General features: G+C 51.5%; 1 protein-coding gene across 7 annotated transcripts in view; it reads right to left on the bottom strand.

Moving 5' to 3' along the window:
* Nucleotides 1-18767, bottom strand: part of TACC2 (transforming acidic coiled-coil containing protein 2) — a 265537-nt gene that overhangs the window by 37303 nt on the left and 209467 nt on the right. For 3 of the 7 annotated variants that reach the window (XM_025396296.1, XM_025396297.1, XM_025396299.1), the window contains 3 exons: nucleotides 6343-7654; nucleotides 2564-2624; nucleotides 1182-1383 (listed from right to left, as the gene is read on the bottom strand). In XM_025396296.1, coding sequence (XP_025252081.1) covers nucleotides 1182-1383; nucleotides 2564-2624; nucleotides 6343-7654 — 1575 coding nt within the window. Of the gene's footprint in view, nucleotides 1-1181; nucleotides 1384-2563; nucleotides 2625-4640; nucleotides 4677-6342; nucleotides 8022-8085; nucleotides 8182-18767 lie in introns of those variants that run through there. The other 4 variants (XM_025396295.1, XM_025396298.1, XM_025396301.1 and 1 more) reach the window with 3 other exon arrangements.

The following is an 18767-nucleotide window of genomic DNA, read 5'->3' as shown; positions in this document are numbered from 1 at the left end:
ACTCCAGCCTGGGCGACAGTGCAAGACTCCATCTCAAAAAAATAAATAAATAAAATAAAATGTTAGAAATCAAGAAAGGAAAACTCAAAACCATCACAAAAGCTGGGGTGTCAAAATGCCGACTGGGCAGCCTCATAGAGGTGGCTGGAGGAGAAAATGGGTCGGAGGGCTGGGAACGTGGTGCACCGACAGGTCAGGGCAATGGGGTCACCCCTCCCAAGAAAGGCGCTAGCTCTCCTTCAAAAAGGCTTTCCTATCAAAAAGGAAGCATGAGCAGGGCACGGTGGCTCACACCTATAATCACAGCATTTTGGGAGGCCGAGGCAGGCAGATCACCTGAGGTCAGGAGTTAGAGACCAGCCCAGCTAACACGGTGAAACCCCGTTTCTACTAAAAACACAAAAAATTAGCTGGGCGTGGTGGCACGTGTCTGTAATTCCAGCTACTCGCGAGGCTAAGGCAGGAGGATCGCTTGAACCCGGGAGGCAGAGGTTGCAGTGAGCCAAGATCGAGCCACTGCAATCCAGCCTGGACAACAAGAGTGAAACCCCGTGTCAAAAAAAAAAAAAAAAAAAAAAAAAAAAAAAAAAAAAAAAAAAAAACACTGAAATTGAATATACACAGGAGGAAGGAGGATATAATGAGTTAACCAAAGTGTGCGGAGCCCATTTCTGAAGAGGGAATCATGTCCTCTTAGCAAGCCTGGGGTGTATCTCTGGTTTGAGGCTTCATTAAAAGGTGTGGCCATAGTGTCTGAACACCCTATGGGGCCTAGGAATAACAGTGGCGCCAAGCAACTCCAGGTCAGTGACCTACACTGAAAGTATGACCTGAATGACACCCCCTTGGAGCTGTGTTTATCAAAATCACAGCGGGGACATAAGCCATGGGCAAAGCTCGAGTGGGCGCTCAGGACCCAGTTGGTGGAGTCCTGAGGTGGAGTTAGAGGGCACCGTGCTGGCTCTTAGCAGGAGTCTTGGGTCAAGGGACAGTTGGTTGCAAGTCTCAGGCTGTTTTCAAACACAGACTGAGCTTCAAGTGCAGCGGGAGACGTGCAGACGATCTCACAGTAATGATCACATGGTTACCTGGCTGAGAAGTTTCTCTCCTGGCCTTTGGCTCCCTAGGGGCAGTATTCTCCGAGGCAGAGTGGGGGTCCGGCTGGCCACAGAGTTGCTTACCCTCAGTGGGTGAACTGAATTTGGTCTCGTTTACAAAGGTGGACAGGTCCGAGGGCTGCGGGTAGTCCTGTTTGTCAGCCTCCAGGTCCACCGTCATGCACGTCCACTTCTGGTTGGTGACCGCCAGCTTTTCCTCATCTGTGGCGTGGACCACCGCGGAGATCACTGGTGGTGTTTCTGGTGTAGCAGCTGGGGTGGGGTCCTGCAAAGAGAAGAGAAACAGTGTCTTGTCTCATCAGACTCTTGGTCAGAAACTGCTCCCACCCTCAGGTCTGGGGACCCATTAGCCAGGACACGTCCCGGTCACAATCCTCTGCATGCTTTTCTCGGACTCTGCTCCAAATGGCCCATTAAGGAAACAGATGGACACACAGATTCTTCCCTCTATGAATCTCCTTTTATGATGGTTTGTTTCAGGGAATGACCATGAATTTAAAAAAAAAGAAATCAGGATTTTGTGTCTTGGTTACTTGAGCTTTCCTGCTAGTTTTATGACTACGACAGCTGTGTGATGCTTCAGGCTTGCATATCAATATCACCAGGATCACCTGACCATCATCACACCAGTCCCCAGAGGCAGAAAAAGGGGGATCTTATCTCCATTTCCATAGGAGAGTGGGAAGTGGAGTAGGGCAGGGTGGGAACCTAGAGAGGTCAGGGCAGAGCTGCAGCTGGGACCTGAGCCCCTATCCCCAGGGCTGCGTGCTTCCCTCCACTGCCCCCACCCTGGCCAGGGTCTGCAGGCTGGGGCTTTGCTGGCTCAGACTTGGAGGGGTGGCAGGTCTGCTTGTTTTATGACCCAGAAATTAGCCCTAACCATATGACTGACCGGCTTGAGGATAACCTTCCTTGGTCTGTAAAGGGTAGAAGAAATGGAATCTATCTGATGGAGGAACTGGTAAGAGGGACTCTAATAAAGAAAGAACCCAAGCCCCACTTCCTTAGGGAAGGGGGTTCCCTTTGCTTCCCACTCCAATTTTGGCTACACAATTCAGTGCTCCTGACACTTGCTGAGTTTTTTCACCTTCTCACTGCGTATTTGTTCATCCCAAGAGACTTTCTCGACTCGACGGTCCTAGAAGTTCACAGCAGATGAACTGGCCTGAATGGAGCAGAGCGGGTCCTCTAGAGCCCAACTAACGTTTTTCCTGAACGTCTTCCTACTCTCGGGACACCCTCTGATCTTCCGCAAAGTGAAGGGATCAAAACAACGTCGGACAAACATCGAGGGACCCTCCACACAGGAGGCAAGAAGAGGGTCTTGGAAACATGATCTTGGAAACAGGCCCGGGATGAGCAGAAAGCAAAGCTTTGTCAACAAGGGAGGAAAACCCCCCTGGGGGGGAGGGCATAAAACCATCAAGATCAAAGGAACACTGTACCTGGGAAGGTGGATCAGAGAGAGGAGACCGTTTTGGCGACTTTTTCACCCTAAATGTGTCACTGGAAACAAAATGGAAAACGTAAACACAACAAGCAGAGGGATGGAACACTCCAGAGCAGCACAGAGCGGACCGAAGCTACTGCCTCTGCGGAGCCATCTGGCCCAGGCCACCCTCCCGCCTCTGCCACTGCAACACCAGCGAGCAGACGGCCACGCTGGCTACCCACTCTCACTTTTTAACAGCTATTATTTTTGCCCCCAAGGGAAAGATCCATCAAGCTGGAAATCTTTAAAGAGATGCCATTTTGGAGAACGACCCAGAAAATGAAGCTAAATTTAACTAAATGTTCTTATTTTATAAAGCAAATTTTTGGTGAGCAGATTAATTTATCTGGATTCTTCCAGGGATGTCTGAACCCAACTAAGGCTCAGGGAGAGGCTCCAGGCTCAGGACACCGATTTATAGACGGGCAAGGCGACACCTCACTTAAGGAACAATTGAAGGAGGCCACGCAGAAAGAAAGTTCGAGGTCCTCAAGGAGAACCTGCTGAATCCTCCCTATCACAGGATCCTCGAGCTCAATGGATTCCCATGCTCTGAAGGCTTCCAGGTGGAATCCTGACAAAAGGGAGGGCCAGGGGAGAGATGAATTTTTTGGTCTTCTCCTAACCATGGTAAACAGACAAGATTCACAGCTCTTCTCTCCCTGTTTCTCCTTCATATGAATAGCGGGGCTGGGAGGCAAAGGAAACACCAAATCAGACTCCTGAAGGGTCAAGGAAGCAGATCCCAGGAGGAAGGGATGACTTTTAGCCTGAGCAGTTCCATTCAGTCCACCGAGCAGTCTGGGGGTCACTTCCACAGTCAGAATGGGGGCTCTTTCCACCCTGTAGACTGGCCCCTGCCCCATTTCAGCCCCTCCATGGGATGGTCTCACTCCCAGCAAAGCAAAGGCTTTGGGGGACGATCCCTCTCCTTACATCCCACCGCCCTCCCCTGCTTTGCACGTTAACTGGGTGGGCAGAGCAATTTAATTTGGCACTCAAGTTCCTTCCTTGTGTTCTCTCACATCACTCCAACAACGGCATTTAATCATGAAAAAAAATACTACAAATGGCTATTTACGGCTCTTATAACATTTGCCATTAAAACAGTGCCATCGCAGCTTGAAGCATATATTTATTCATGCATATAAATATATAATCATATATTTTATAGTTGCTAAGTGGCTCGAAAATACTCAAGGAATCCCTTGGGCAGAAGAGAGTCTGATGGACTCGACCCTATCCTGGGACTGCTGGCCACCTGGACTGGCCAGCTTCCCTTGTAAGGACAGGGAGAAGCTGCATGTCTTTGGACCCCCAGAACTGCCCACAGATCCCTCCTGGCCAGGGGAGGCAAAGCAGCAGAGGCACAGAAATGGTCAGCTCTGTTTCTACTGACAAGTGACCCAAAGATGGCAGACGAGGCATGCTGACACCCAGCCAGGTCCTGGGTGACTGAGGATGCAGGACTGGGGCAGCCTGGCGATGGCTCTCACAGCCGTGTGCTCCACTCTACGCTGGCCCTGCATTTCAGGGCACTCTGCAGGCCTCAATTTGGAACGGCCCAAACATTTCTGCTTCACATGTTAGCAAGAATAAGCTGTGGCCATCGCTGCCTGTGGTTAGACCAGACAGTTATTTTAACGTGAAGCCACAGTAGTGTTGAAAGCAATCGCCCACGAGCCCAATTTAAAATGAAAGAATGTAATGAAGAGTTAAAAAAAAAATGTATGATTTCAGATTAAGACATCCAATATGCAAGGGAAGGAAAAAAGTTCCATTCCTGACAAGCAGGCAGATGCTGGATAATCACATTTTCACAGCCAAGCAGTCTCTTATGCGAATCACTATGAAACAGAAAAGTAATCTTTGCTACTGGGGAGCCCCATGCCCCGTCATTCCCAGGCCCACCACATAAATACATCAGTAGCAGCCATAGAGGGGAAACAAAATTGGCTTGGAAGCAAAAACAAAAGGCAGAAAAATAAGCGCATTTGGCATAAGAAGCAGATTGCATTAAATTTACTTACAACAGAGAACACACAGACATCACATCTTCAACCATCCTAAGACAAGAAGACAAAGAAAAAGAGAGACAGACAGAAGGAACTGACAAAAAAGATAAATCTGCAGACAACTGGTTATTAATGGGTTAGGATACGGCGGCCATCGCTGTAAGGTCTACTTCTGAAGGTGGGCAATGCCCAGCTTTTTGGAAGGAGCTGCTGGGGAACACCTTCCTACCTTCCTCTCTTGGTCCTAATGATGCCACAAAGCTGTAGTGCCCCAAGAGCTTTGTCAGACCCATGCAAGATCTTCCAAGCCAAAGTCCCTTCTGCACTAGAGGTGAGACCACAAGCTGGGTAAACTTCCCCGACCCCAGTTAGCTCTGATGCTCAAACAAGAAAGTGACTGGGGATGCCTATGAGACACAGAACATATCTTGGAGAAGAAGGAGGCGGTGGCTAAGGTTGGCTCTCATTCCACAGATGAGAGAGCATGGCCTTGCAGTCCAGCCATTGCAGACTTCTCCTCTTCCAGGCTTGAAATCAAGTTTCCAACGTGAATTCTAGGGAGTCTCTAGGAAGGACCTAGTTGGGGAACTGATCTAAAGAAAAAAGTCCCCATTGTGGCCAGGATGGCCTCCAGCCACCACTAGACAGTGGCAGGTTGATCCAAGGTAACCTGCTACAGAGACCTCCTCTCAGGAGGCCCTGGGTTCTTCTCAGATGTTCAACGTTAGGGGGAGCCCAGAATGGAGGTAAACATGTCATTCTCTTTCGTGCCAGACAGACCCAGAGGGGCCAGTGCTGTGGTCTGTTCTGCTGCCCCTGGGAGACTGATCTCCTCAGCCTTGTCAAATTATTGACAATACTGCCCATGAGGGTAAGGAAATCGCCAAGGTATTAACCACAGAGGCCAAAGAATAAAGGACCAGCAGCCATCCATGTTAGAGCCGGGTCTTGGGATGGATTCTGGAGGCGTGGGTGTTTGGTTTTTAAGCACAATATACTTGACCCTGTCAAATGTCTGCGTCTTGCCAAGTCCACAGAGCCAAGGACTAATGGCTTCCTGGGGATTGTGGGGATTTGCTCCCTGCTTTCAGGCTCCATTTATCTCTTCAGAACTTGTAGGGACTTTGTCTACAAAAGATGACTGGAGAGGAGGAAGGAGACAAAGAGGGGTGTTTCTTACAGGCTGGTTGGGGTACAGCAGGGAGGGGCCCAGGCCACATCTCTCATTCCTGGGCCTCCTGGAATCTACTATGTTTGCCTCCTGGGCTAATGTCTCATTAATAGGCAGAAACAAGTACTGTAAATTTTAACATTTTAAAGGGTGTATCTCCTAGCTTCTCCAAACAGCAATCACTCACCAATAGGGAGATCAACCAGATTTCTAATGGACCTTTCCCCTCTATGGGATCTCCCAGACTGCTCTGGAGCTGAACATCAGGTCTTTGGCTACAAGTAAAGCTCTAGACCATTGATTTATTAAAGCAAAAGATCAAGGACACAAAGGGGTATGTGGATGGGAAAATGCCACCACTGTGACCGCAGAGAGAAAGGAAAACACGTATATTGTCTGCCTGGTGCAACGGCCATAAGCATGGCATCATCACAGCACCCAGGGGCAAGGTTAGGGCAGTCGAAGGTTATCCAGGCACATGACCAACAGTCACAGTCAATGTGCACCCCCGCCTCCGATCCTTACCACCTCCACCCCTGAACTTACGTCTTTAGGGGCGTCTTCTTCTTCTTGGCGGGCTTGTTTAGCCCATCCCCGTCCACTCCATTGGCTTCGATAGCACTGGCTGGGATCTCAAAGGAGGCTGGGGATTTAGAAGGTGAGCTGGGGGTCTTAGAGGATGTCTTAAAGGGGTCAACGGACTCGTCACAGGTGTCTGGGTCAAAGCTGTATGATTGTTGGGGCAGTTTGGGAGACTCCTGCATTTTTGAGGTGGAAGAAAAGGGGTTAAAATTGGGGTCATCCCACTTGTCAATATCAAAGGTGTAAGTACCTTTAGCAATGGGGATGTCATTGGGTTCAGCAGGGGATCTGGGAGGTGAGGCAGGAGTGTTGTCAAGTTTCTCGGGTGTCTTTTTCATCTTTGGCCTCCTCAGGGGCATTTTGGCAACTGGCTTTTTGCCTATCTTTTTGGTAGGAGGGGGGTTTTCCTGCTGGTTGTCCCAACTACACTTGTCCTCAGAATAGTCAAACTCCAGCCTTACGGAGAGCCCTTTGGCTGGAGAGTCCTCTTGCCCCCCGCTATCTGATGGGGTCACCTCCCCTGCCTCCGGGGCCGTGGTAAGAGGCAGCGTTTTCCTCCCGACAGGGGGTGAGTTCTGCACTCTGCCACCTCCAGAAGCTGGGGGGACAGCCCCTTCTGCACTCTCTGAGTCCAGAGGGCAGGCAGCTTTGGGCCCTGCAGCAGGCTCAAGGGGCGTCTCCTCCAGTAAGGCTGGGCCAGGACCTTCCGTCTTGGCAGATTCTGTTTTCGTCTCAGATGCTAGATTCTCCCCACTGGGGACGAGGCTCTCTTCATCTGGTTCCTGTTGCGTCTCCTTCACTGGGGGGGTCTCTGTGGGTTTCTTGGTGGTCTGTTTCTTTTTTAAGGAAGGCGGCCTTGGTTTTTTAGTTCGCTTAAGGGTACTGGAAGCACTGCTGGAACCCGTGCTATATGCATCTGGGGCGAGGGCCACGGCCTCAGGATTACCTGAGGAAGAAGCACCATCAAAGTCACTGGCTTGCAGGCTGAGCGACCGGGACAGCGTAGACTTAGAGATGGGGACGGAATCCGTGGACTTCCTCCGTGTGTTCACTTTGCCCTCCTGATTCTTACCGTCTGAGGCACGAGGTTCCAAGGTCTGAAAGGTATCCACAAGCTCAATGTTGTCAAAATCCAAGTTGTAAGTCCCGCTGCTGGCTATCGGCTTGTCTTCATCGAAGACGGCAGAGAAGGAGTGTGACGGGGGACGGAAGGGACTTCCTTCCACTGAGTCGCTCCGTGGGCCATCAGGGACAGGGACTGTCACAGAACCACATCCTGAGGAAATAGAGACAAATCCATCAATTACAGACACAGGATGCATTGCGGCACCTCTCCTCTTGTGCCAAAACATCACCTTCCAGCGTAGGGGTTGACAAACCATGGCCCCAGGCCACCCCTGCCCATCACTGGGTGTACTGCTTGAGTACAGATCCTGGCCCACCCATAATTAGCCCGAGACCCTGGCCAGGCTTGCCCAGAGTTCCCTCATCTGTACAATGCGGGTGATGAGGACCGATTAAAGAACCTAGCTCAGAGTGTTCATTCAAAAACATTCACCAAGTGCCTCATCAGGCCCAGGCATGGTTCTAGGTACTAGAGATTCAACAAGGAACAGAAATAGACAAAATCTTTCCCTTCCTGGAAGTCACATTCTTCAGGGGAAAGATAGTGAATAAATCACCAGGGCCAGCCGTGGTGTCTCATGCCTGTAATCGCAGCACTTTGGGAGGCCGAGGCAGGCAGATCACTTGAGGTCAGGAGTTCGAGACCAGCCTGGTCAGCATGGTGAAACCCAGTCTCTACTAAAAAAAACACACAAAAATTAGCCAGGCATGGTGGTACACGCCTGTAATCCCAGCTATTCCAGAGGCTGAGGCAGGAGAATCGCTTGAGCCTGGGAGCCGGATGTTGCAGAGAGCCGAGATTGTGCCACTGCACTCTAGCCAAACAGACTAAGACTCTGTCTCAAAAACAAACAATGTACAGAATTTCAGAGGGTGACACATGCTAAGGAGAAAAATAAAGCCGGGATAGGAGATTCACTTTTAAAATAAGGTAGTCAGGCAAGATCTTCTGAGGAGACATCTAAGCAAAGATCAGAATCAAGGTAAGTGCATGAACCAGGAGGACTCCTGGGGAGGAAGCATCCTGGGCAGAAAAGGAATAGCACGAGTAAAGGCTCTGTGGCAGGAGCACCTGGTGTGTTACAGAAATAGCGAGGAGGCCAGTGTGGCTAAAGCAAGGGTCAGGAGTGGGACAGCAAGACAGAGAAATCCTGCAGGAAGGCATACGGAGCCTTCCATAAATGTTAATACCAGCCACGGCCACCAACAAGCCTGTTCTTGACTCCTCAGAGCCACTGTGAAGAACAGAGGAGCCTGTACACGGAGGCCCCCGGCACCTGTAGTGGCACTTGCTGTCTGCCACCTGCCGCTCCAGCCATTAGCTGTAACCTCTCCTTCAGTCCTGCCTGCCTATCCTTGGCCCTGCTGTTGCCTATTCTCACTGCTCTCCCAGCTGCCTCCTCTCAGCTTTTCTACTCATCAGCCACTGCCAGCCAAGGAGGTCGCTCCTATTTCCCAAACACGCTGCAGATGCTGCAAATGTTGGCCAAATGACGCTCTAAGGTCCCACCACCCTACTGCCCATGGGGATCCGGCCAGTCCCAGCTTTGGCTCGGCTACTCAGGGATCTGCTGGCACCCAGCGGCATCTTTCATGTATTTCTGAGTTCACAGCTGCTCCAGGCAGTCACGGATGCCAGAAAAAGATTTGCCAGATAACTAAAAGTGTGTCATTGGACAAGGGGGCAAACACGATAAAGCGGTCTGCAGGCCTAAGTACTAGGAGGATGCAGAATGAGGAATAAACAGAGCTGGCACAGGTAAGACCTGGGTGTGTGCCTCATGACAGGTGTTACGTGCCCCCAGTCCCCTTCCGCCACCGGCATGGTTGCCAGACAAAGGACAGGATGCTCAGCTGGATTTGAATTTCAGATAAATCAACAGTTTTTAAATGTATGTCCCATGTCTCAATGATTCTTTGTTTACCTAAGATTCAGATTTAATGGGCACCCTGTATTTTCATTTGCTAAATCTGGGAGCCTTATCTCTCACCCCAACAAACAAACAAGGTTTGGGAAATGCACAATTAACCCCTGAACTGGTCTCTTCCTGTTGATTTTCTCAGAGCAATTCATGCTCCCGACTGCAAATCTCTGGGCAATGAGTATTTTGCACAGTGCTTGCCAAGCTTTGCTCATAAGCACCTTTCTCCTGGAGTACCTGGCAGAGAACTCAGCTCACAGCACAAGAAAACCTCAAGCTTCTTGAGTTTAGGAACCGGCCTTAGCTCTGTTTCCCGCTTGACTGGTCACACTTTCTCTTACAGGATCAAGAAACGCTGGGATTGAAAACATCATTTGGAAGCACATCTATGAGCCAGTCCTGGTTTCAAACCTCTCACTCCCCTCCTCTCCACCCAGGGCCTACCTGGAGCAGATGCCCTAAATACGGAGCTCTTTCTCCCAAATGGTTTCTCCAAACACTCCTGCTTCCTTCTCATTTCAAAAGGTGCTGCCTCCCGTCTTTCTAAAACCAACTCACTGTTTCCTCTAGGCCCTAGTACTCTCACGTACCACATCCTCCCACCAGCAGCGGCCTCCTCTTCCTGCTCCGTAATTGCCCCTGGATACACGGAGGGCACAGAGGACCAGGGGATGCTGAGGGGGACCAGGTGCTTTCAAATGGGCCTTGGCAGGAAGAAGGAGGAGCCTCGGCCTATCCCATCATTTCTAAAGCAAGGCCCACAAAAACTAACCTCCGTCTCAGGCTGTTACACGTGCCTCTGCAGCCTGCAGAAGGAAGCCTTCCGAGGCCCTTCAAATGTCAGCAGTTATCATGCAACAATGAGCGGATATTCAGCTTAACCATCTGCTCATTGCTTCCTCCAGAAGAAAGAGCTCCCTGCCTGCTTAGCATGGCTTTCCTCTTTAGAACTGACATGCTCTCATTAGCTCATCATGAACCAGGAAACTTAATCTTGCTGTAGGGTTTCTTATCCTTGGCATTATGGATGTTTGGGGGCAGTCAGGTTTCCATCCCGGGGGCTGTCCCATGCCCTGTAGGATGCTTAGCAGCATCCCTGGCCCCCACACACTGGATGCCAGTAGGCCCCACGCCCTACCCCAGTTGTGACAACCAACACTGTCTCCAGACATTGCCATGTACCCTTGGCGGGGGCAAAATCCTCCCTGATTGGGAATGGCTGTCTTACTGTGTTGGTCACCAGAGCAGGCTGCTCCACGGGGTCCCTCACAGGGCTGGAATGGCCCCTGCGGTCCAACTGGGTTCCAAGTCCTCCCTGCTCACCTACTGGATTTTCTTTTCTTTTTTTTGAAACAGTCTCACTCTATCACCCAGGCTGGAGTGCAATGGTACAAAATCTCAGCTTACTGCTACCTCCACCTCCCAGGTTCAAGTGATTCTCCTGCTTCAGCCTGCTGAGTAGCTGGGATTATAGGTATGTGCCAACATGCCTGGCTAATTTTTCTATTTTTAGTAGAGATGGGTTTCACTATGTTGGCCAGGTTGGTCTCCAACTCCTGACCTCAAGTGATCCGCCTGCCTTAGCCTACCAAAGTGCTGAGATTACAGGCTCACGTGAGCCACCGCACCCGGCCTCCCTGCTCCCCTGCTGGATTTCTAAACATCCACACAGCATATCTGCGTGAAGACAGATGCAGATGCAATCAACTGTGTGATTCATTTGTTCATTCCACAAATAACCTGGGGTGCCTTCTATATGTCAGCCACTGTGGGGTGCACTGTGGTCACAGAGGTAAGGAAGGACAGGACCCCAGATGAATACACACACGACACTTCCTTCACCTCCTGTCTCCACTGGCACAGATCTGGGCAATGCCCTAGAGAACAGTGCCTTGCACACGGGCTCCAGGTTTCTGGCTCAGTCTGGTAACAAAGTCAGCACCCGCAGTTCATCAGATGAAAAGGGTCACTAGGGTATCCCAGTTACATGAGCCTGCTGGGCGGCCATCACCAAGGACCACAGACTGGGCGGCTTAAACCACAGAAATGTATTTCTCACGGTGTTGGAGGCTGGAAGGCCAAGGCCAAGGCGCCAGTGGGTTTTTCTCTCCTGAGGCCTCTCTCCTTGGTTTGCAGATGGCCTTTTCTCTGTGCGCACTCCTGGTCTCTTTCTCTTCGTATAGGAACACTGGTCCCCATGGGATTAGGGCCCCACCCGTATGAACCCATTCAACCTTAACTGTCTCCTTAAACGTCCTCCCTGCAAATAATCACATTGGGGGTTGAGGCTTCAGCATACAAATGTTGGAGGCCACAATTCAGACATAGCACCAGTGCTGGGCAAATAAAATGCCCAGGTTGAGGGAAAACAAATGTGTTAGAAATCACAGGAGGCTCCCAGGAAAAGGAGAACGCTAGGATAGGGCAGCCGACATCACCCAGCTGATGTCACCCTACCTTCTCCAAAGGCCACACTCTTAGCCTTGCTGGACTATTTCTCACAGAAGCACTTGCTGCCAACCCCCACACTGGTGCTTCTCCATCCTTCCCTCCTTCCCCTGTCCTGCCGTGAGTTCACTCTGGGCAGGGATCCTTGGCGCCCAGAGGACCAGAGGTGTGCCCAGGCACTCACAGACTCTTCTCTTAAGCTGACACATCACGGGTAGATGGTCTCCTACACAGGGAGCATGGCTTTCTATCTTCTAAGTACATGAATAGTAATCTTCAATTAGTAATATTTATTCTGGGAAAAGGTCTCCATTTTAAGTAGGCTAACGAGATATAGATAAAGCAGTACTTGGTCTTTGTGTGGCAGTTTGCTGGTTGCTGTGGGCAGCTCAGAGCAAGTCCATGATGAATTTAATATTTCCCAAATTTGTCTAGCCTAAGACACACCTGAGACACTCATTAAAACCCCAGGCTCCGCCTCCATCTGCCTCCTTCCTCTGCAGAGCGGGGGTTCCTTTCACGGGGCTGGGGTGGGGCTCGGGCCCCATCGTAACAGGTGCCGCAGCTGCATCTCCTGATCAGGAAGTCTAGAACTGGGCTGTCTCACCTCATCTGCTTCTATCTGGGTCTATCCTCATTCTCAAACCTCCGGTGGGCAACGCTTTCGTATTTGGCCACAAAAATGAGTGGGCTTTGAGGATAAGCTCAGATGCGCCTTTGAGCTCCAATTTCCTGTGGGGGTTTTACCTCAGAGGCGTGAGGCATCAGGGCTGCAGAAGCGCCAGGCAGAGGCTGTCCTGTGGTGCCCACCCTCCTCTGATGTGGTCCAAAACAGACAGCTCAAGAAACCAAACCCAAAACTGACCAGCAAGAGAGCAGGAGGCCCGTGCCGTGGCTGCCTTCTGTCCTCAGCCCAGCAGGGGTTCAGGATCTCACAGAGACCCCAGAACCCCCACCGGGTGGGTCTGTGCTCCTCTGCTTCCTGAGGTCAAACTCCTGTTCAATTCCCAGAAACCAAGAGGGAAAAGTGCCGTCAAGGCATTGTGGGGAGAGACAGTTACCGACCACGTTAACTCACTTAGTGATGAAGAAATTAAATTCTCTTTACATAAACCAAACTGTTCCCAGCAGAGTCCGCCTTGTGAGCATCTAAGTGACAGAGCCATGGTCAGGATGGGGAGAACCTAAGGGGAGGCTTTGCTCCAGGAGCACGGTTGCAGTGACAGTCCCACTGTGCTGTGGGGGCGGTTCAGACAGCTGGGACTTCAGCAACCCCGGGCTGGTCCTGGCTCCACCTAGAGCACGCCACGTGTCACTTTTTCTTTCTTTTTTTTTTTAAGAGCCAGGGTCTCGCTCTGTCACCCAGGCTGTAGTGCAGTGGCGTTATCATAGGTCATTGCAACCTCGAACTCCCAGGCTCAAGTGACCCTCTTGCTTCACCCTCCTGAGCAGCCAGCCAAACTCGTGACACCATACCCGGCTAGTTTTTAAATTTTTTGTAGAGATGCAGTCTTGCTATGCTGTCCAGGCTGGTCTCAAACTCCTGGGCTCCAGTGATCCTCCCAACTCAGCCTTCCAAAGTGCTGAGATTAGAGGCACAGGCCACCGTGCCCAGCCCACATGTACCTGTCTGTCCTGCTTTGCTGATTGTCACTTCTCTCATGTCAGCCAGAGATGAGCAGCTTTCCTTGCCACGTCCCCACCTGTTGTCCTGCTAGGGCTCCTCCCTGGTGGGCTGCCTACCAAAGGGCCACAGTCCCCCAGGCAGGGCCCCAGCACCAGCACAAGGGCTCTACCAGTTTACTGACTTAACTGCTCATTTGAAGGCGGAGAGAGAGGGCAATGGGGGAAATAACACCAGCTGTGACCTGGGGCCACTCCTCATCCTTTACAAGCAGGCATGAAATGGGACACTCTGGAAAAGTACTTTCTTTAAAAGCTGAAGAAGACAGCAAGCAGACAGACCACTAACATAATGTCAGATTCAAAAGAGGTCAGTTTCAAAGAGTCCAGAGTCAGATAAAAGGCGGCTGAAACCTTGGCTTTGCCACTAATCAGCTTGGTGACCTTGGCCAAAGTTTCTTAACCTTGCTGTGCCTTGATGTCACTGTCTCTAGTACCACCCCCCACAATGTTACTATTTTTCTATTATTATTATCAAATGTCATCTGTAACAGGACAACACCTGTGGGGCTTGGTTATACCCCTGTCTTCCTGGGAGGATAATGGGCTGAGCAACCAGCCTGGGGTCTGTGGGAGCCCCGAGCATCCCAGGGTCCATCCATGGCCCACTGTGCCTGTGTGGATGTGGAGTGCAGTCAAGCCCCTCCAGCGAGGTCATTACGGGAAGTGAATGTGCGTCCAGAGGGTTGGGGCCCTGCCAGGTTGTTGGTGTCTCCATCCAAGCTGCACAGGACACATGAGGTCGCCGTCCTCCCCATGTGAACACAGTCACGGTGGGCAGGTGAAGTGACCATCCTTTCAGTGTAGATGTGGCCACCCTGGGGAGATGAGATCACCGTCCTCTCACTGTAGATGTGGCCACTGTGGGCAGGTGAGGTCGCCGTCCTCTCACTGTAGATGTGACCACTGCGGGCAGGTGAGGTCGCCATCCTCTCACTGTAGATGTGGCCACTGTGGGCAGGTGAGGTCGCCGTCCTCTCACTGCAGATGTGGCCACTGTGGGCAGGTGAGGTCGCCATCCTCTCACTGTAGATGTGGCCACTGTGGGCAGGTGAGGTGGCCATCCTTTCAGTGTAGATGTGGCCACCCTGGGGAGATGAGGTCACCACCGTCCTCTCAGTGTAGATGTGGCCACTGCGGGCAGGTGAGGTCGCCGTCCTCTCACTGTAGATGTGACCACTGTGGGCAGGTGAGGTCACTGTCCTCTCATGTTTCCTTACCTGGCTCTATGCAGGCCCCAAACTCTCCATCATCCTTCCAGCCTGGGATGAGCGGGGCTTGGATCTGGTGGTTGTGAACCCATATACCCCTGGCTCAATGGCCAGGGCCTCCAGGTGCAGTGCCAGCCTCTGCCTGGACTGCATCAAAATCTCCAGTGGTCTCACCTGTTCCCTGGTCCTGGGCACATGAAACACTCACATGGTGAAGAGGGAGCAGCCAGCTCAAGAGGGCCTGAGTGCCTGTGGCAGCCAGACCCAGGCCTGAAAAGGCTCGGCCCTCAGCTCACTGTGGCTCTGGTCCAAATGTGTGTGTCCCCAAAATTCTTTTGTTGAAATCCTCATATAAGGTGATGGTATCAGGAGGTGGGGCCTTTGGGAGATGATGAGCTCATGGGGGCAGTATCCTCAAGAGTGGGATTAGTGCCCTTACAAAAGAGGACTGAGGAAGACTGTATGTCCTTCCACCATGTCAGGACACAGGGAGGAGGTGCTGTCTATGAACAGAAAGCAGGTCCTCACTAGACACCAAATCTGCCAGTGCCCTGAGCTTGGACTTCCCAGCCTCCAGAACTGTGAGCAATACATTTCTGTTGCTAACAGGTACCCGGTCTATGGTTACGTTGTGATAGCCGCATGATCGGACCTAAGACAGTGTGCTGTCATCAGCTGTCATAGGGAATTCTTGTGCGGGTGAAGAGGGAGAGTCTGTAAGCACCTGGCCCAGGGCATAGCAGGTGCCAGGAAAAGGCAACCACAGCCCCCTGCTCTTCACACGCCATAGTGACATCCATCCCTGTGCCCCTGCACCAGGCTGGGAAGGGCCTCAGCTGGGTTCTGGGATGCCCTACCCCATGCCAGGGAGTCTCCCGTGGCTACAGGGAGCACCCACATGTGGCCTCCTTGGAGATGAAAGCAGGTGACAGTGTGTATAAAAACCAGTGGCAGGTCCAAAGAAAATGGAAGCCACTGTGTGCTCTGCAGCCAGGTTGGGCACTGAGTTCCATTCCAAGTCAATGTGAGGACAGCTGTCCACAAACAGCCACTTGGAGCACAATCAGTGCCTGGCGAGGACACTGGCACTTGGATCGGGTGGCTGTGAACCTGTATACTCCTGGCTCAATGGCTCAGGCCCCCAGGTGCAGCGCCACAATCAGTGCCTGGTGGGACCATGTCCCCAGAGACAGAGGAAAGGTGTAGGCACGCAGGGCACAGGGAGGCCCCCGTTACCTTCAAAGCCCCAACATGGGCCTTTCCCTGGGCTTGGCAATCTCCTAGCAAGAATGAGTAAAGAGGCTGCATTCCCTAATGCTGAACAATGTCCCTGATGGGCAGGTGGGCAACTGTCAGAATGGATCCACCTCAACTCTCCTGCCATGTCGCCCCCACTGATCACCCACTGACTCGCAATCCTTTGCCCTATCCTCTGCCTCGGGGGTGTGTCCCAGGCTGCAGCACTCAGGACAGGCTGGCAGGACTGCCCCAGCACACGTCTGAGCAACAGCAGGTTCAGCGACAGCTTTCACTCAGCACCTACTAAGGGCCTGCCCCAGGCTAGGCGCACAAAGGCACCAGCTCACTGCACCTGAGCAGACAGCACTCTGGCTCCAAATGGAAGGCAACCGGGCTTGAAGGTGGGCAGGCCTGGGTTCTGACACCAGAGCCCCTTATCTGCTGTGAGATGGCGCATGAGGTTCGTAACCTCCACGTGTCACTGGGGAATCAGGGGAAGACATCCACTATACAGGGATGCTGTATGCATATGGCCCATCCTCCCTCACCTGAGTGGGAGACGAAACACTCAGAGGACCTAGCACAGCCCTGACAAGGCAAATGTTTGAATGGGAGCTATTAGTTAATTGTATGACATGTAATTATGTCCCTCAGTGGCCGATTTTGAGTTCTAATAACACGGTCGCTATACATCAGCCAACCATCCCGTTCACAGGACCTCGGGAGGCCAGAGCTGGAAAGATCTGAAGGGGCCCACAGATCACCCTCTTCATTTTACAGATAAGGGAACTGCGCTCAGATGAGCTGAGTCCTGGCCCACCCCAGCTGGCAGCAGGTGCAATCCTTTGCCCCATCTTCTGCCTCAGGATTGTGGTCCAGGCTACAGCCCTCAGGACAGGCTGGCAGGACTGCTCCAGTCCACACATCTTCCATCCCAGGGAGCCCGGACACGCTGGTAGGACCCAATGTAGGGCAAGTGAGTGCTTTATAAAATGTAGGTTGCCAGGAGGAAAAACCGTCTTTATTCACAGCCAAAGGTCTCGTGTATTAATTCACGTGGTTCCTGCAGCACCTTTCGCAACATCCCGGGCACTGTGTAGAGGAAAGTAAACAATAGATTTTCCCCTAGTGCCCTTCTTTCCTGTGGTTCACAGAACGAATCTTTCTTCTCCTGCAGCCACCTACACTAGCAAGCACAGCTGCCTTCCCACGCCTTCGTAATGCCCCATGCTGGTCCACAGAATGGACGAGGGGACCCTCTGCCTGGGAGGCGGTTTTCTAACCAGGGCAGCAAATCAAATGGATCTTTGTACAGCCCAAGCTAGGGGGCCTTTCAGCAGACACAGTTCCAGCCGTAAGTCTCCTGAGTGTACAATCCCTACACAGCCAGCCTCGCGGCCGTTTTCAAAGGAGGAGAAACATAAAGTCCCCGTTCAAACACTCCAACTGGTGTAATCCAAGGTTCTGAGGGGCTGTGACTCCGCAGCAATTAGCGTTTCCATCCCCTTCCCTGGTGGAGGTTATCTCTTAATCCTCAATAATGCTCATTCTTTTAGTAACTGCCATCTAAGAAAGAAGTCGGTGTTGTGCGTGTTTGTTTTTAAGAACGGAGATTGTTCTTTGCTTTGCTGAAAGGAAGTTAGGCAGAAGGAAGAAGGACAGGACCAAAGAAGAGAACAGAGTGGCATCCTGTTCTCCCAGAGCTGGCAGGACATCAGACTTGGAATCCCAAAAGACGCACCTGCCTCTCCGCACACTCCTTGGTGCTGGGGATGAAACACACCCTGTAACATGCTATCATTTTCTTCCAAACTGTTTGTTTATTATTTTTGAGACAGAGTCTGGCTCTGTCACCCAGGCTGGAGTGTAGTGGTGTCGTCTCAGCTCACTGCAACCTCCCCCAGGTTCAAGCCATTCTCCTGTCTCAGCCTCCTGAGTAGTTGGGACTACAGGTGTGCGGCACCACGCCTGCCTAATTTTTGTATTTTTAGTAGAGACAGGGTTTCACTATGTTGGCCAGGCTGGTCTCGAATCCCTGACCTCGGGTGATCCACCCTCCTTGGCCTCCCAGAGTGCTGGCATTACAGGCGTGAGCCACCACACCCAGCCAAGAATACTTTATTCTTTTTTTTTTTTTTTGAGATGGACTCGCTCTGTCACCCAGGCTGGAGTGCAGTGGTGCAATCTCGGCTCACTGCAAGCTCCGCCTCCTGGATTCACTGCAAGCTCCGCCTCCTGGATTCACGCCATTCTCCTGCCTTAGCCTCCTGAGTAGCTGGGACTACACACGCCCACCACCACGCCTGGCTAATTTTTTGTATTTTAAATGGAGACGGGGTTTCACCATGTTAGCCAGGATGGTCTCGATCTCCTGACCTCGTGATCTGCCCACCTCGGCCAGAACAGTTTATTCTTCATCACGTATTTGACCTAGAGATTACAATGTGTTTGTCATCCAGCCACTTTCCATTAAAACTTATGGTAAGTTTTTAAAAATATTATGGGAAATAACAGTTTTATATGCTTTATCATACAAAATAAAGGAAGAGATGCAAATGACTCTCTGAGAACTACAGACAGCCCTCCTGGCTCTTCTCTACTTTCGAATCAAAGAAATACCAGTCACTATCCTCCCAGAGCCTGGCGTCTACACTGACTCAGCAAAATCCAGACACTGCTGCAGACTGATGAGCTGTCAAAGATGGGGGACATGGGAGCAGTATTCGGCAGACTCCAGCAAAGGCATCAGCTCTCATGAAAA

The sequence above is a fragment of the Theropithecus gelada genome, chromosome 9, assembly GCF_003255815.1.
Source record: "Theropithecus gelada isolate Dixy chromosome 9, Tgel_1.0, whole genome shotgun sequence".
In the NCBI taxonomy this organism is placed as follows: domain Eukaryota; kingdom Metazoa; phylum Chordata; class Mammalia; order Primates; family Cercopithecidae; genus Theropithecus; species Theropithecus gelada.
Note: the sequence above shows the minus strand (reverse complement) of the source record. Positions and strands in the feature narration are given on the sequence as shown.